An 18138-nucleotide genomic window follows, 5' to 3' on the forward strand; every position below is an offset into this window, starting at 1 on the left:
ATTAATGGTTTCTGTGGTCGGAATGAAATTCACAGAACATCCAGTGGAGCTCTGTGCTTTGAATTACAGCACCATGGAATATATGTGTGTGTCCTGACCAAGTGAGATGCGGCCTGTATGAGTCAAAGACTGACACCTGTATCCTTTGCTGAGAAAAACAGAAGGAAACCCTTGATGATGTTTAAAGCCATCTGCTATCAGTTGTTTACCTTTTCCTATACAATTAGTCATCAAGGTGCTGCATTAAAATAAAGTACTAACAGAAATTGTGATAAGTTATTCATCCAAACTTCATAGATTCTTATTTTGAAAGTCGAATATTCTGGAAGAATGTGCAGTTTCAGTGAAATGAAAATAGACCAGTTGAAGTCCTGTATCAGAGATGCTGATGACTCTGATCTTATCCTGGTTGGGTCCTGAAATATTCAACATGGTCAAATTACTCACTGCTTTGCAGCCAGGTACCAAAGGCTGCCTATCAAACTTTAATCAACACCAGCTCAGACATCTTGGAATGTTGTCCGACAGTCACAGTAGTCGGTGTACAGAGGTCACTCACTATGACCCAGTCTTGTCCACATGGACACAAGTATCTGCACTGTTAGACATGACTTCATGTGTGCTTAGTACATGTGGCAGGTTATTGGGACAGTTGTTATATGGGAATATTGCCAGGCAGCCATTGGGAGGGAGATGCAGAGGAGTTTACTGCCTATCTCTTTCTTTTTTATCCCCCCGGCATGTAATGACTTTGCTGGCTACAGATATATGGCATTTATAATTTTCATGAATTCCATGGAAACAATTCAAACTTAGTCTAAAAAAAGCAATGAGTAACTCTCAGATTATTTGTCCTTTCAAACATGTGGGGACGGGGGATATGTCATCTTCTGATGACTCTTGTGTTTACAGAGCATAACACAGAAACCGTTCAATATTTTTTTACCAAACTTGGTAGATATAGTAATCTCAGCCTATGGTTGTGCCTTTTGCTATTTACAGATTTTTGTCATTTATATTTTTTTTGTTTTTCCATGGAACATTTTGGTGTTAGTCTTATGGTGGGGTGGGCTTCGTTTCCGGAGCAGAACTCAAAAACCGTTCAATATTTTTCTGCAAACCTTAGTAGATATATCAGTCAGACGCTGAAGTGGTGCCTTTAGCTATGATCATGATTTTATGATTTATTGTTTTCTTGGTTTCCATGGAAATGTTTCGGACATAGTCTCAAAAGTGAGAGGTGTGTTTCGTTTCCGGAGCAGAACTCAAAAGCCGTTCAATATATTTCTGCAAAAATTTGTAGATATATCAGTCAGAAGCTGAAGTGGTGCCTTTTGCTATGTACAAGTTTTTTGATTTATTATTTTCTTGGTTTCCATGGAAACGTTTCGGACATAGTCTCAAAAATGAGGGATGGGCTTCGTTTCCGGAGCAGAACTCAAAAACCGTTAAATATTTTTACTGCAAAACTTTGTAGATATAACAGTCTGAACCTATAGTGGTGCCTTTTGGTATTCACAGGTTTTTGTGATTTTTTATTTTCTTGGTTTCCATGGAAATGTTTCAGACATAGTCTCAAAAGTGAGAGGTGTGTTTCATTTCCAGAGCAGAACTCAAAAACTTCTAAATATCTGTTAGTAAAACTTTCTAGATATGTGTGGTAGACCCCAAGGTGGTGCCTTTTGGTTTTTAAAGGTTTTTGTGATGTATTATTTTCTTGGTTTCCATGGAAACGTTTTGGACTTAGTCTCAAAATGGATGGGTGGGCTTCTTTCCCAGACTCGAAAACCACTTCATATCTGTCAACAGATCTTGGCAAATATATGAGACAGATTTTGAAATTGTGACTTTGCTGGTTACAGATATATGGCATTTATAGTTTTCATGAATTCCATGGAAACAATTCAAACTTAGTCTAAAAAAACAATGAGTAACTCTCAGATTATTTGTCCTTTCAAACATGTAGGGGCCAAGGGGATATGCCATCTTCTGATGACTCTTGTTTAACATCTATGATTGTTGAAACTTCATGATGCAGTATGCCCCTTTAGTGTGATAGTCTCTCTGCTTCCAAACACACAAGTTTCATCCACTGGCACTGGATTCATCCACACCTTCTGGCTCCATAGATATACACTGGCTCCATCCACACCCTCTCGCTCCATTAATATACACTGGCTCCATCCACACTATCTTGTTCCATCACTACTTTCTATCTCCATTAGTACACACTGGCTCCATCCACACTCTGGCTCCATTAATACACACTGGCTCCATCCACCCTCTTTGGCTCCATTCACTACTTACTGTCTCCATTAATACACACTGGTTCCATCCACTCACTTCCTTCGTTAATGTACACTGGCTCCATCCATCCTCTCTGGCTCCATTAGTACACACTGGCTCAATCCACATTCTCTTGCTCTATTCACTACTTACTGTCTCGATTAATACACACTGGTTCCATCCACTCTCTGGGTCCATTAATGTATGCTGACTAAATCCACAGTAGGGCATCATTTACTACTTACTGTCTCCATCCACTCTCTGGCTCCATTAGTACACACTAGCTCCATTAATCTGCACAGGCTCTATCCACGCTCTCTCTTGCTCCATTAATATACAATGACTCCATCCACCATATCTGGCTTCATTAAAAACACACTGACTCAATCCATACTCTCTTGTTCCATTAACACACATTGGCTCCATCCACGCTCTCTGGTTCCATGAATACAAACTGTATCCATATCCTTCCACACTCTTTGGTTCCATTAATATACACTGACACCATCCACACTCTCTGGCTCCATTAATACACATTAGCTCCATCCACATTCGCTGGCTGTATCCAAGCACTCTGGATCCATCTCTCACAGAAGTTTCATTCCCGCAATGGCTCCACCCACACTATTTTATTAACACATACTGACTCCATCCCCACACCATATATTAAAGTAATGTCACAAAATAGAAAATGCAAATTGGCTCCATGCACACAGGCCCCACCCATCACTCATTGGCTCTCTCCATATGCTCTGGCTCCATCCACTTCTCAGTGGCTCCATACCAGGTAATATGAGGTACAAAGCTATCCATCTTCATTGTAATGGTTGATTTAGTAAATGAGAAGGTCAGACTGGTGTCGTTGCTTGATGACTTTGTACCCTGACAACGACATGGGTTCCTGCTTATGATATCGTTCACTGGATTGCCTCATTAGTTTTTTTATGGACTGTCATCAGATTGCTGGAATATTGGGCGTTGTTAATCACAAAAAAATATAATATCAAGAGTAATTATCCATACTCACTGAGGAACATAATCAGGGTAGTTTAACAAGTGATTGTCATGTGTTTACTTGGTGATTAATCAAGCTCAGAGAAGGTTACATAGATGTCAGAACATGATTCAAATGTTGTCAGTACATCAGTCTGTTCACACAAGATATGTATATCATGAACCCATAAATGATCCTGATGCTGAATTTTCTGTATCAGAAGTCTTCACTGAAACAATCCACGAAGATGTGGGTTAGATTAGAAGACTGGCCTTCAGTAACCTTGCTGGTCGTAAGAGGCGACTAACGGAACTGGGTGATCAGGCTCCCTGACTTGGTTGACACATGTCATCAGTTCCTAACTGTGCAGATTGATGCTCCTGCTGTTAATCACTGAATGGTCTGGTCCAGACTCAATTATTTACCGACTGCCGCCATATAGCTTTGATATTGTTGAGTGTGGCGTAAAACAAAACTCACTCATTCAGTCACTTGCGTGAAACAATTTATTTTCCAACATTTTAGGCATGGTAAATAGTTAACCACCTTAGTGGTGAATGTTAACCTTTTGTGAAAATGGGGGATATGATGTTTAAAGTTTGTTTTGGGTGCTCGTTATGATGTCAGTAGAATGTGAAGCATCACTGACACCTTACTCGATGAGGCAGGATGTGTTAATATACTATGTATAACTGTTTATATGCCGACCCCCTAACTTGACCCCTAAAATCAGCATCAAAATGGTATGTTTGTGCATAAGCTGACCCTCTGTGATAGGTTGCAGTCAACTGGCACCAATATGCTAAATGAGAATATTATCTGAAAATCCATTATTCTAAGAACCTGACAGAATTAGAATTATGACTATTTTTTAAAATTTTATTGGAAAAACAGTGCCACATCATTAGGTTCTCAAAGATCAAAGTAACAAAGTTTCGGGGAGACAATTAATCAAAGTGATTAAGCTGAAGAATAGAATCAGCAACAGCACTTGTAAAAGTTGTCAAATGTGCATTATCATTTACTGTTCATATTTGTTTTGAGTGATTGTGTGCTGTAATTCAAGTGACATCAGCGCCTTCGTCGCCTCGAACCTTACACTCGGAGACGATGTTCAATGCTGAAAAATATGCATGAAACATTTTTGTCACAGGTCATAACTAAACATGATACATGCACTAAGGTCCATAATATATGTAGAGGTGGTGATGTTTTGTGCAACATGTTCAGAATAGCATGATTTTACCTAAAAGTTCCATCTCATTTACGAGGACAGTATCCATTGCTGTTACCTGATTGGCTGCCGTAGGTCACATGTTTGATTTTGACCAATCATGATCCACTGACCAATCATGAGCACACTGTGACAAATAAGTATCATTAGAAACCAGTCTTTATCCAATAAGATTGCTTTTACAGATCAGAAAATACTCTTGGCAAGGGTTCAGTGATATTATTGATGTTCAGAGCTTTCGAACGATACCTGCTATCAAACGAATCGCCTCACATGTTATTCATATGGAGCTTCGAAAACAGGTATATGTCCCTGTTGTATCCCATTACCAAGTAGAAAGCCACTGATGTTAGGAAAGAGATGACCATGCATATTAGTTGAGAAATCATTTTATCATAATTTTTGGATTATGTAAAAATGAAAATATAAAAGGGTGAAGGGATATTTAGCAAGATTGCATTGTGACTCTCAGCTGGGGGGGATACAATGAGATGTTACAAATGAAAAGGAATTACTGGTATGCCCCTACTCTGATAATCTCCCACTTCTTGAAAATGCTTGACCAAACAACAAAACAATAGGGTCCATTATCAATAGTACTTGTGTATCGCTTGTGTGGCATTACAAAACAACTGGAAGCAATCACCATATGTGATGTCACAGGAAACAGCTGATCGGATTGGCACGTCATTTTTCAAATGGCGACCAGACAGGATTATGACTTTTTTAAAATTATTACTGTGAGTAGATAGGTAGGCAAGAAACTTAATAATGACTATGAGCTAAATATTTTGAAATAATGAAAACTATATACTTCGATATGTATTTTATTGATCATTGTGACTCATGGATAAGCTGTTTTGCCCAGGATGATTTTCTTAAGGGAGGTAGATAAATGTACTGTGTTGTATGGGAGTCTTCTGTTTCTTTTATCTGGAAAGTCTTTCTTTGTTCACTTATGACATCTCTGTACCTTATTCTCTCACAGCCAAATTATACTTACCAGGATATTGAAACGTATAATTTTTGCTATTTGAATTTTGGCTAAAATATCTTACAATCGCCAACGACTGAGGGAATGGTGTAAATCCAACTAGGGTCCATGCAGGTAGCAAAGGTACTGTAAGTCCCCATGGTCCCTAGTGTGGTGATCTGCCTCTATTGTTGGTGATCTATAGCCTATTTTTATATTGTGTTGTCCCTTCTAGCTAAAATGTTTTTGATTTAATTACTAGTTTTACATGTATATCTGTGATATTCTAGTTGTTTTACTGTCCTTCGTAGACCGATTCTTAAAATATGCATATATTCCATTTAAATGTTAAGTGTTCTCGTCACGATATGGCTGTGATATTGCTGATGTGACGTTAAATATTAACTCACTCACTCATTCTCTCAAAAGTAAACAAGTTTCTAGTGGCAGAAAATAAAAAATGTTGTTGCCCTTAGAAAATGCCAAACAATTTGTTACTAAAGTTAGCAGTATTTGTCAGCGGTGTCTGACCGTAGGTCTGTGCGTCTGTACGTACATCCTGATTCTTGTTCACACGATATCTCATGAACTACTGTACCAAATATCTTCAGATTTGGTGACAGCCTACATTGGGGAATTATGCAGACACCAGTCAGTTTTGGTGATCTTGAGCTTATTTTCGTGGTCACCATGAGATTTCTCACACTCTTTAACATGTCTCATTTACTATTTTATACTCTTCAAAAGAAGTAGGGGAACTTCATTATTTATTATTTACGAATAAAAATATTTAGGAGATTTATCGGAGTCAATCAATGTATCAGTGGTGATATGTTTTGAGAGTGCATCACTATTTGCACTTCATTACAACCATAGTTATTTGGAATGTAGTCGCTTTTGAAAGATGATAGGTGTATGGCATGTAATTTGCATGTCTATGATTTTCATTTTAAAGCAAATGACTAGAAACAAACACTAATAAATGTGTGATGCAAGATGAGTGTCAGAATTAATGTTCTAAGTGATTTCTTGACTTTCTTGAAAAAACGTCAAAATCAAGAATAATAACCTTTAGCTGAACACCTTGTTTCAACGATGATATTTAGTAATACATGCCGATGCTTTTAGACCTCCTGGGGTTGCCTACGCACTGTCTGTTGCATGTTGCATGACCATCTGAAGAGGACTTGTTATCCTGATTCCTGATTACTTTGAGGCTTTGGTTGAATCATGAATCCATGCTACCTATAATATATGTTGTCTTCAGACTTGAAATCAGTTCATGTATTTCTCGACATAAACGTTCTCATCATGAAGTGAAACCTGCTGTCTTTCAAGTTTTGATTAAAGCTTTGTTTTTGATTTCCAGAAGCCATGCTATATGTTCAGCCCCAGGCTGTAAGTTATAAGCTCCCATGCTTTAAATATCATCTGCTTCAGTCAGATCAAAAACTGTCAAATACAGTCAACTGCGTGATAGCCCAACGATGGTTGAGTACTTCAGTCTTTCACGTATGATCTGCCATCTCACATCCTCCACAGAACCAGGATGGAGACAAAAACTGCCATAAGTTGAATCCTGATTGAAGCCTGGTTAAGATATATGACGATCTTCCTGGTGAAGTCAGACTTTGAGGTGTGATAGTGTGCAAGGCATGTTACAAATACAGTTGATGTCCGTGATGACAATGATCCTTCTCCGTGACATAGAGCCCTTGCCAATTACGACCAAGTCACATTGATTGAGAGAGCATGCCACCAATACCAAATCCCACAAGACTGACTGTGCAGATGTCTTGATGGCAGGCGATTGCACAGGCACGCCAGGCTGTTTGACTGTCATTTGTAATCTTATCACATTTGCTGATTGTGTTATCGCTGGTTATGGTAGGCAATGCTGTTAGCATTTTGTACTGTGGCAATCCTCAGTGTGGTGGTATTCATCTTTATATATGGGTCTTCACCTCTTAAGTCTGTCTTACAGCACATCTGCCACTTTCTTGCTGTGTTGGGTGTAGCTGAGTGTTCATGATGGTGTGTAATGCTTGGGATTATGGCAGGGGTAGGTTGGACCAGGATTATCTTTCCAGAGACAATGTTTCCCATATCAGTCTTTTTCAATTTGTCTTTGCCCTTTCATTAGTATTTTGGATTCCATCTCAGGCTTTTATTGTGATGGTGATTTTCTTGATCTGTTGCCAGTGCAGTGATGTTTTAAAGCACTGATGTGCTTTTGACTTTGTCAGTCTCTTTGTAGTCTTCTGTTATTCCATTTGGTGGAATGGTATTGTTATATGGTGGGATGAAAACATGTTTACTGCTCATGAGGAAAGTTCCTGTTAACAATTCCTGAGTGTATTTGAAATGAGAGGTGACCATTATCAGATGATCTGTTTAACAACAGCCATCCATGACAGCATGCCGCAAGTAGCCACAGACACACTATACATCTCTCTAGGTTCCCCTGAACACTTGCATCTCTCAGTGTCTTCATATTTAGAGACATCAAATATTTTCTGTGTCATGATGCCTTTGTCCAAACTCCACATTCTTGTGTATATTGTTGGCCATGGAGGGACATTACAAGTGTTATTAAACAACTGTGTGGATTGTTGAACTGACATTATGGATGCCATGGAGACTGGGCCTGGTCAGCTTGGAAAATATATATAATGGCTCACTTAAAGGTCACATGTAACGTAAAACACAACATTGCAGATTCTGGTACCTTTTGGTATGCACTTACCGAAACAAATCATAAAAATGCCAATTCAACCTATAATGTTGAAAAAAATGCGATGAAAAAAAAGCCCGCGAAATCGGAGTTCAAACGTTTCACTAAATTCCCCCCAGTGCTGGGGGGAAAACTGGTTTCAACAGATGTGCTGCGCTGCGTCCATAACGCATGCGCAGTGAATAGGTTCGCGGAGCTTGAAACAGTATGCATGCCCAGCGTCTGAGTTCGTGAGCTGTAGTGTAATCTTGGTTGTGTACACAAACAAGTAAATAATCTACTCGTTACGTAAAAAACTTGTTGATTGTGGTAAGCAGTGTCTGTCACAGAGAAAGCTCAGTGTCTGGTTTATTCACACCTATATGTCTGCCTGCCTGTCTGCTAAAGACAACATGCAATACACAGCTTCAATCAGTGACCACGTGCAATTTGAACTTAACACCTATCAGACTATACGACATAAAGAAAATAAGTTGATTTATGACTCGTGCACCCGAGTCCCGTGTCTGCCACATTATGTAATTAGGCACGTGTGATACACATGACATGTTTTTATGTCTGTGGGTTGCAAACAAACTACATTCATTGTTTTCGGATGACTGGATCTGAGGGAAACTGGTGCAAACTCTTGTCAGTTGCAAGTCCTGCTTTGTACTTGGACGAATGACAGATTCCAGCCACGCAGTAGTTTACCATCTCTACTGACATGATTTTTGACTGGATCGAGCGCAGATTCAGAGAACATGTATTTTTCAAACCCAACATCTCTATACACATTCTTCATGGATAACGACTTCTTTTAGTGCATATGATTTTGTTTGACAACAGTATATGGATCCATACTGAAACGACGCATCAAGTACACAAAAAGAAACTGTTATCCATAAAGAATCTTACTTTCTTGTGACTGGCTATACTTCTAAAATGCCCATCAAACAGATCATCTTTCTGTACACACAATGAACCCTCAGCATATCAGCAAATGAAACAGCCAATCGGAGGCCGTTGTTACACTTTGAGTGCATATCCACCCGCTATGACTGGGTTCGGTCTCCCGAGGGCTTCGTTTAGGGGGAAGTAAGCCCAAGTACAAAATATTGCACTTTTGAATCGCGATTGTACGCTTATAATTTTGTTTATTTGTTTTTTTATAAGCAGCAATGTATATTATATGTGATGAATAAGTGATAAATGTGTTTTAATTATGTTTGATTTTTTGGTTGCATGTGACCTTTAAGTCTATTATTAGCCTCTTGAACAAACAGCTTTGATTCACATCATAACAGTAAGCGCTATGGCATAGTGTATCAATGTTGCTAATCTAAAACCTAGTTAATCTAATTTTTTGTTTGTTTTTCAGAAATTGAAAGAAGAATAAAAGCCAATGATGCAGAATTCAACGCTCAATTTGAATATGCAGTAAGTACAGGATTGTTTTATGTTTTCATTTACAAGCACAATAGCCATTGCTGTAATATAGGTCACGTGCCATAGGTCACGTGCACAATTTTGACCAATCATGATCTTCATAGCAGACTGTGGGCAGAAGCGTCGTTAGAAACCAATAATTATCCAATGAAATCACTTCTTACAACAGCAAAAATACTCTTGACAAGGGGACAGTGGTATTGTGATGTTAAGAGCTCTCGAACGACACCGACCATCAAACAAATCGCCTCAAATTATTCATACAAAGCCTCGAAAATCAAGGTATTTCCCATTGCTGCATCACATTAGCCAGCATAAAGCCACTGAATTTTGGAAATAGGCAACCATGCATATTATTTGAGAAATCTTTTGTAAAATAATTTTCAAATATTGCATCCATAAGGACGCACTGGATTTTAGTTTGGGGGTCCTACATCAAATTTCTGTGTCCAATACGCAGGAATCCTGTGTCCTGTAAACCCAGTAGCTATCCAAATGGAAATAAGGAAGTTTATTGGTGTGATCGTATAGATGCAAGTGAATCTTCTAAGGACAACCCTCTGTCCTTATGTGGGATTCAGGCAACCATACTCCAGAGGGAATGTTTACGCTATAAATGGGGATTATTGTTAGTAATTTTTTGTACACTTACCTCTGGATTATGGGACTTCCGTGTCACCCTTACCTCCCTGCCTTAGAAGATGGATTATCTTGAGCGAAAAAATTCTAAGGTTGAAAACAAAAAATGGGTGACGTAATGTCAAGGGAGGTAACTATAACAGCCATGACTTGAAGGTACAATTTTCACTTCATTTCCTGTAAGTGTATGTGGAAACCACAGATTAAGGCAACCATAATCCAGAGGTTAGTTTATCAACAATTACTAACAATCATGGATAGCTTCATGGCACACTTAGTAACGGCTTTTACCAACGTCTGTTCAAACATTGCATGCTCATGAGATTGTATTTACTCTGCACATTTTGACATAAATGTTACAAGAGATCATTGTCAGTCTTGAGCTAGACAGACATGCCAGTTGTGCTGCCTAAGATGTGATTGAGGAGTGCTTGTTTTTGTGCATCCAGGCATTGGTGTCACTCAGTTCACGCAAATATGCCTCTAAGTACATGAACAGACAGAAAAACCTGTTTACCTGTTCTAGATTCTGTTGCTAGAGCGGAACTGTAGAATGATATTTTCCAACAACATGACATGACAATTGTACTTATCTGATCATGTGGAAATCCAGTATTGAAGTTCAAACTTGCTTTTCTCAATGAGAAACATGACAAAAGTTTCTATGCTTCTTGTTTAGTGAAAGAGGCCTCAAGTGCACCTGAGGATTGTGTGCACAAATTTATATTTTCCTGCTGTATGAGTTTATGCCTATGTATTGCTGTATGAGTTTATTCCTGTGTACTGTTGTATGAGTTTATTCCTGTGTACTGCTGTATGAGTTTATTCCTGTGTACTGCTGTATGAGTTTATTCCTATGTACTGCTGTATGAGTTTATGCCTATGTACTGCTGTATGAGTTTATTCCTGTGTACTGCTGTATGAGTTTATTCCTGTGTACTGCTGTATGAGTTTATTCCTGTGTACTGCTGTATGAGTTTATGCCTATGTACTGCTGTATGAGTTTATTCCTGTGTACTGCTGTATGAGTTTATTCCTGTGTACTGCTGTATGAGTTTATTCCTGTGTACTGCTGTATGAGTTTATTCCTGTGTACTGTTGTATGAGTTTATTCCTGTGTACTGCTGTATGAGTTTATTCCTGTGCACTGCTGTTTATGATGGATGTCTCTGGTGGAGGATTTCCTTATTTGTTTATGATGGATGTCTCTGTTGGGGAAGGATTTCCTTACTTGTTTATGATGAATGTCTCAGGTGGAGGATTTCCTTATTTGTTTATGATGGATGTCTCTGTTGGGGAAGGATTTCCTTACTTGTTTATGATGGATGTCTCTGTTGGGGAAGGATTTCCTTACTTGTTTATGATGAATGTCTCAGGTGGAGGATTTCCTTATTTGTTTATGATGGATGTCTCTGTTGGGGAAGGATTTCCTTACTTGTTTATGATGGATGTCTCTGTTGGGGAAGGATTTCCTTACTTGTTTATGATGGATGTCTCTGTTGGGGAAGGATTTCCTTACTTGTTTATGATGGATGTCTCTGTTGGGGAAGGATTTCCTTACTTGTTTATGATGAATGTCTCAGGTGGAGGATTTCCTTATTTGTTTATGATGGATGTCTCTGTTGGGGAAGGATTTCCTTACTTGTTTATGATGGATGTCTCTGTTGGGGAAGGATTTCCTTACTTGTTTATGATGGATGTCTCTGTTGGGGAAGGATTTCCTTACTTGTTTATGATGGATGTCTCTGTTGGGGAAGGATTTCCTTACTTGTTTATGATGGATGTCTCTGTTGGGGAAGGATTTCCTTACTTGTTTATGATGGATGTCTCTGTTGGGGAAGGATTTTCTTAGTTTTTGAACACTTGGTATCATCACTATTTCTGGATAATGAGATTTCAAATGATCATGGAAAAGGCTTTGTAGTGTTAATTTACTTAAATTCTCAGTGTGAAGTAAAACATCCAGAAGGAAATTTGCTAGTGATGATTCATGTGACAGTACAACATACTTGTCAAGAGCAAGACACTGGAAAACAAGTTTATGAGAAAGGTTGTTTATTAGTTCGCATTCCTGCAAGGGGCGAGCTAGATAAGTTACAAAACACAGAACACCTGAGTCTACTGATGTGAAGCATCACATCTGTCATGCCGACAACAGCAGCAGTAGCTGTAACAGCCGTCATGTTTTCATGGAATTAATACTTCTTAATGTAAAAGCAAAAGTTGCTGATGCAGCCAAACACATAAATATAAGCAACAGTGATGACATGTCAGATGTTTCATTTGATAGAAGACCTTTATTCATAGTTAGTGTGATCAGTACAAATTTATAGTTTGTACAAACTGTACATTTTAATGTCATGCATCCTAATCCTTTAACCTATTTGGTTCTTTTCATGTAGTGTGTAATGTAGCTGTTGCTTCTCATTCCTAAAACAGCTAGTGAGTTGTGTCCCTTGCCCATGTAAGGATTCACTGGTTGTGAGTAGTGATCCTGGATCTTTCAGAAACATTACATAATATCTCACAAAGCTCCATCTTTGTGCCAGCTTTACCCACATACGTAGCTGTGAAATGCTGTTCAAAAAACATCTATTCATTGTCTCATGGATAAGTACACAGATATGTTGTGCATATACACCTTGGATAATGTTGTGCATATACACCTTGGATAAGTATACAGATATGTTGTGCATTCTCACCTTGGATAAGTACATGGGTATAAGTTCAGTTTCTTGTGTTTGATATCAAAGAGTAAAGAGAGGTTCAGTTTCTTGTGTTTGATATCAGACGGTAAGGACATGTTCAGTTTCTTGTGTTTGATATTAGAGGGTAAGTACATGTTCAGTTTCTTGTGTTTGATATCGCAGGGTAAGGACATGTTCAGTTTCTTGTGTTTGTTATTGCAGCACAAGGACAGGTTGAGTTTCCTTTTTTTTGATATCAGAGTGTAAGGACCTGTTCAGTTTCTTGTGTTTGATATCAGAAGGTAAGGACATGTACACTGTCCTGTGTATGTAATTCGAGTGTAACACATTAACAACATCTCGTGTGTTATGTGTTTGAGATCAGATGAAATGCTTGGTATGTAGATGTGTTTGTTAAAGATCACATACACTCTAGGGGGTGCAAATACATAAATCACTCATTGACATCGTTATAAATGAACCCCATCATTAAAACTGCTCATTTCGATCTTTACATACCTTAAATCGACCTTTTGACAACAGTGCACAATTCTCAGACGCAAACAAAATTTCAACCAATCAGAGCGGCGTGTCTCCATGATGTAATTGTAGGTATAGATATGAGGAGGGTCTGTACAGAATTCTGAACTAATCTATACTGCATACACTGTCATGTCTGTGTTTATGTAAAAACAACACCCTTCTTTCAAAGGATTAACCGCCAATACATTGATTGATTGCTCAGTATTGGCTAGCTAAGTTGCTTTTTTAAAAGAATGATGCACATTATGCAATTAGTTGCCAGGTGTGCTGTCTTTGGTGACCAATGAGACTATACAGCAATGTGAAAACCCTGAAACGATGCATCACATTTTCATATATTAGACTGTTAAAAGACACATCACTTGGGAAGTGTGCAGATGAATTATATATCACTTTTTGTGGATATTGATGGATGCATTCCTCGAACAAGGTAGTAGCCTGACATTGCTCCAATAATGTTTACAAACCAAGTAAATTTAGCAAGTGAAGAAATTAATCGCACAGTAATTTTACTTCGACCCCGACCTCGCTTATGTTATGCTACAGGTTGTCTCATGCAAACTCCTTTTGGTCATCATTCCAATACATATTTAACTACTAGTAGAAAGTAGTTTTGATTTTCTAAATTGATGAAAACAAACCGTAATCTCATTAATTCAAATGGACTTTAGTCTGTGACATCACGATTTTCAGTGGTGCTGCCCTGTCTGAGGATAAATGCTGTTTAAATTTGTTTTCACGACTTACAAAATCAAAATTACTTTCTACTGGAAGTAAAATATGTATTTTATTGATGGCCATTAGGATTTTACATGACATTGCTTATAAACATAACAGTTTCACTCTTGGAAGCGAGACGGGGGTCAATGTAATATTACATAGATAATATTGTTACTTCGACCACCACCTCGCTTCAGAGGAAGAAAGCGTTATATTCATGCAAAATCCTTTTGGTCAGCAATGTGTAGTAAGCAGTCTTGATTTTATAAACTCTATGAAACTTGAACTCCATTTTCTATCCTGGAAGCGTGGTAGGGGGTGAACCATCCGATTTATTATATACCACAGGCTTCCACAACGCTCGCTTTGCACACTCAAACAACCAATTTGAGCACAAACTACAGGGTGTGGTTGAAATCTGTGCAAAGTGTCACCTTCACCCAACCCCAAGCAGCAATTTACAGCAAAACAACAATTCGGCATGTCTTTGGTAACGTCAAGCAATCGAGGAAATGACGAGCTTCCTACACATTTTCTATGCAACTACCTGAAAATCATTCCTTCTATGACGTCACTGCAGGGCTCTGGTGACAGAGTTACGTAACCTGTCTGTGGTTTCGTTTGCGGGCGAGAGAGAAGCAGATGGCTTTTTAGCAACTTTTAAGTGCTTGGTATTAAGTAACCACAAGGTTATTTTATAAAAAAACTGATGTTCCGTTTATGACTAACCAGAAGTCTTTCATCTGCAGTGGTAAAAAGAAAAAATTGAGTTTATTCTTTCTTTAATATTTGACTTTTCTTTCCAGAACAACTACATTTCCACGTCCAAATACAATGTGCTTACGTTCCTGCCCAAGAACCTGTTTGAGCAGTTCCAGCGACTGGCCAACGCCTACTTCCTGGGTCTGCTTATCATGCAGGTAAGACCCTGTGACCAGTTGTCACATGTGGTCACTTGACAAGTCACACCTTGTCAGTGTTGAAGCTACAATGAGCAGATGATTTGATTCTGATGGACGTTCCATTTGGACAACATGTAAAGTGGGGTACATGTCAAATATTGTTCAAGATTGTTGCTGTGGAAACATTTCCATATGGGAATTCTGATTTCTGGTCACCATCAACCTTTTCTGGTTGTAGGAAGTGACCCTACGGATCCCATGGTGGCACCATTGGTGTCATCTTACCTGTGGATCATTGTGCATAGTATCAGTCCAGAAATTGTCTACTCCGGGTTGCTTAAATCTGCTGTCTTACAGATGGGCCCCGTTTCACAAAACTCTCGTAAGCCTAAGGTATCGTAACTTTTCTCGTAGCATTTGTACCTGGCATACTGTAACATAGGAGGTGGAAGTGCTATGAGAAAAGTTACGAGACCTTAGGCTTACGAGAGTTTTGTGAAATGGGGCCCCGGAATATTGCTGAGTGCGATGTTAAACGTAAAATGAAACATGACAAAACAGCATAACATTATGAAATTTGAACATGGTAATTGTGGTAATATTATGTCTTGAACTTTCTCATATACACAAGTGAATATGTTTATGCTGTGATGTATTGTTTGGAAGATCATCTAGTTACATATGAATTCATATATATTTCATTTCATGATGTGAAATTTATAGTTCTATCTGATGTACGGCAAAGTGACATTATTGTCGAGGCAAGGTCTTTTTCAGCTCAGAGCGTTTTTCCAACTGCAGCTAATTCTGAATATTTTTATTGTCTCTAGGACTTCTAGGATGATACGTTTTGCAGTGTATTGAAATATAGGATATGTGTCTAATTCATGAGGTTTCTTTATTTCCAGTTCATTGAAGAGTGTTTAATTAGTTAAGTTGATTTTACTGGTTGATGTCCGATCTCACAGCTACTGCACATTTATTGCTGTCTGCCATGTGATCTTTCTGCTGGGAGATATCTGTGATGTTGACCGATGTGTGATGAGGATGTTTGAGATACAGAGATATGTGTTTTATCATGATACACAGTATGTCAATATTTTCACTTACACAAAATATACAAGAAATAGCTTGTGTTTACTTTAGACATGCCATGGAGAACTTGTTGTATCCGTAGTGTAGATTCCAAATACGTCCTAACGATCAGATCTTCTAGATCTACACAGATTGCCTTTGGGGCAAACTTGCACAAACCACTTCATCCATTTTTGTGGTGCTGGTAATTTCAAATTACTCACCCTGATTTATATTGACATTGTACTGACCAATCATATGTTGACATGAGGGAAGGGGTAATAATGGTGTGATGGTGCTGATCCAAACAATCTTAACTAGAGGAAGGTCCGTAAATAACCTTAACCACAGGTTCAAATATATATAGGTACCTTGGTTCCAACTTGTGGCAAAGGACAACCTCAAGAATAAAAGTTTGATCTGAAGTTTATTATTATAACAACAACAGAGCTACGTATGAGTTAACAATGAACATGAGAAATAGAATTCAGATATAATCTCCGTATTCACACAATGGAGATATAACAAGCCACTAACGTGGTATCACACCTGAGGCATAAACTTGCCCAACCCCTTACAAAATACAGTGAGACTTATATCTATAGTGCTTATATCACTGTGCACAAGTGTATAGAGCTTAAGGTGATTTACATTGCTCCTAAAATTTGTCCTCTTACAAAATACTCTGAGACTTATTTGAGTGCTTGTATTACCATGCACAAGTGTACAGAGTTTAAGAAGATTTACATGCCTTTCAAGAATATTTACTCGAAGCCAGGGTATTGATATGATATAAGTCAATTAATGAATAGGTGAGTTAAATTATAGTTAGGATGGTTATGTCTAAATATGAAAATTTGACAAGTCAAGGATATCAAAAGATAGTTGATTAGGGATACATAAACACAGTTTAAAAACTCTTAGTCTATCGTGAATTATTCCGAAATTGAATACACCTCAGAGGAATTTTACCGTGTTCCAATAAAAGGTTAAAGTATTCTTATAATAGGATTCACTACACTACACAGCTATTACACCCGATAATGTGGCATAAAACAGTACTGGACCTACCGTGACATAGAATCACATCCAACACATAATTCCCATATATATTCGGTAAGTGAATATAACACCACACACTAGTAGTTCAATCCAAAAATGGAATAAAGTTCCCACTGTCTGATTATCCTGACGGTCTTGATTAAGGAACGCTGAATCAGCGACCGACTCATGCCGACATGCATTATGTCTGAATGCGAGATTTTGACTGAGTAACGCTAACAAGCGTTCAACGTATTTTATATGAGAGGCGCGGACGTCAAAGTAGACAACATCATTCAACATTGGGTTATTCTTCAGCCGAGGCCGAAGTGTGCTTTGTCCAACCCGATAAAATTACTATTATGAAACAATAACAAGCCGTAATAAGTAATTCTTAACATCATTACAGAGTTCATGACTTGAGGAATCCTATTGTGTAAGGAAAGTCAACACTAATGCATTAAACAATAAACTAGACAACTTAATGCGTGACTGACCTACACGAAAATCATGAAGCTACCAGTTCAGCAAATAACTGTGTTACAATTAGAGATTAATGGATGTTAAAATACACCTGGAAAGTAAGCCACAAACACAGGCTACCAATTAGCTATCAATTTGGTGAGTTTACATAGGAAATAAGTGACCGAATAAGTCCGTAAATAGAACTTTGCCATCGACCAAAGGGAGAGAACTCTTACGGTAAATCTCGTAACAAACGGTGGTAACTCATATTACCTAGCCACCAAAGCCGCCGCCAGTTTAAGTGGATATGAAGACATCTTTGTTGCACGGTTTATTTTTGGATATTTCTTTTGAAAATAATTTGTTTTTAAATTCCGAGTTTCTGAGTTTCTCACAAACTGTATGGTAATCAGTGGGC

General features: G+C 38.2%; 1 protein-coding gene across 4 annotated transcripts in view; it reads left to right on the forward strand.

Annotated features, from left to right (window-relative positions):
- Window positions 1–18138, forward strand: part of LOC137278637 (phospholipid-transporting ATPase ID-like) — an 81623-nt gene that overhangs the window by 35270 nt on the left and 28215 nt on the right. For all 4 annotated transcript variants that reach the window (XM_067811120.1, XM_067811123.1, XM_067811122.1 and 1 more), the window contains exons 4-5: window positions 9582–9640; window positions 15045–15158. In XM_067811120.1, the coding sequence (XP_067667221.1) occupies window positions 9582–9640; window positions 15045–15158 (173 nt within the window). The remainder of the gene's footprint in view (window positions 1–9581; window positions 9641–15044; window positions 15159–18138) is intronic.

The sequence above is a fragment of the Haliotis asinina genome, chromosome 3, assembly GCF_037392515.1.
Source record: "Haliotis asinina isolate JCU_RB_2024 chromosome 3, JCU_Hal_asi_v2, whole genome shotgun sequence".
Taxonomy (NCBI): domain Eukaryota; kingdom Metazoa; phylum Mollusca; class Gastropoda; order Lepetellida; family Haliotidae; genus Haliotis; species Haliotis asinina.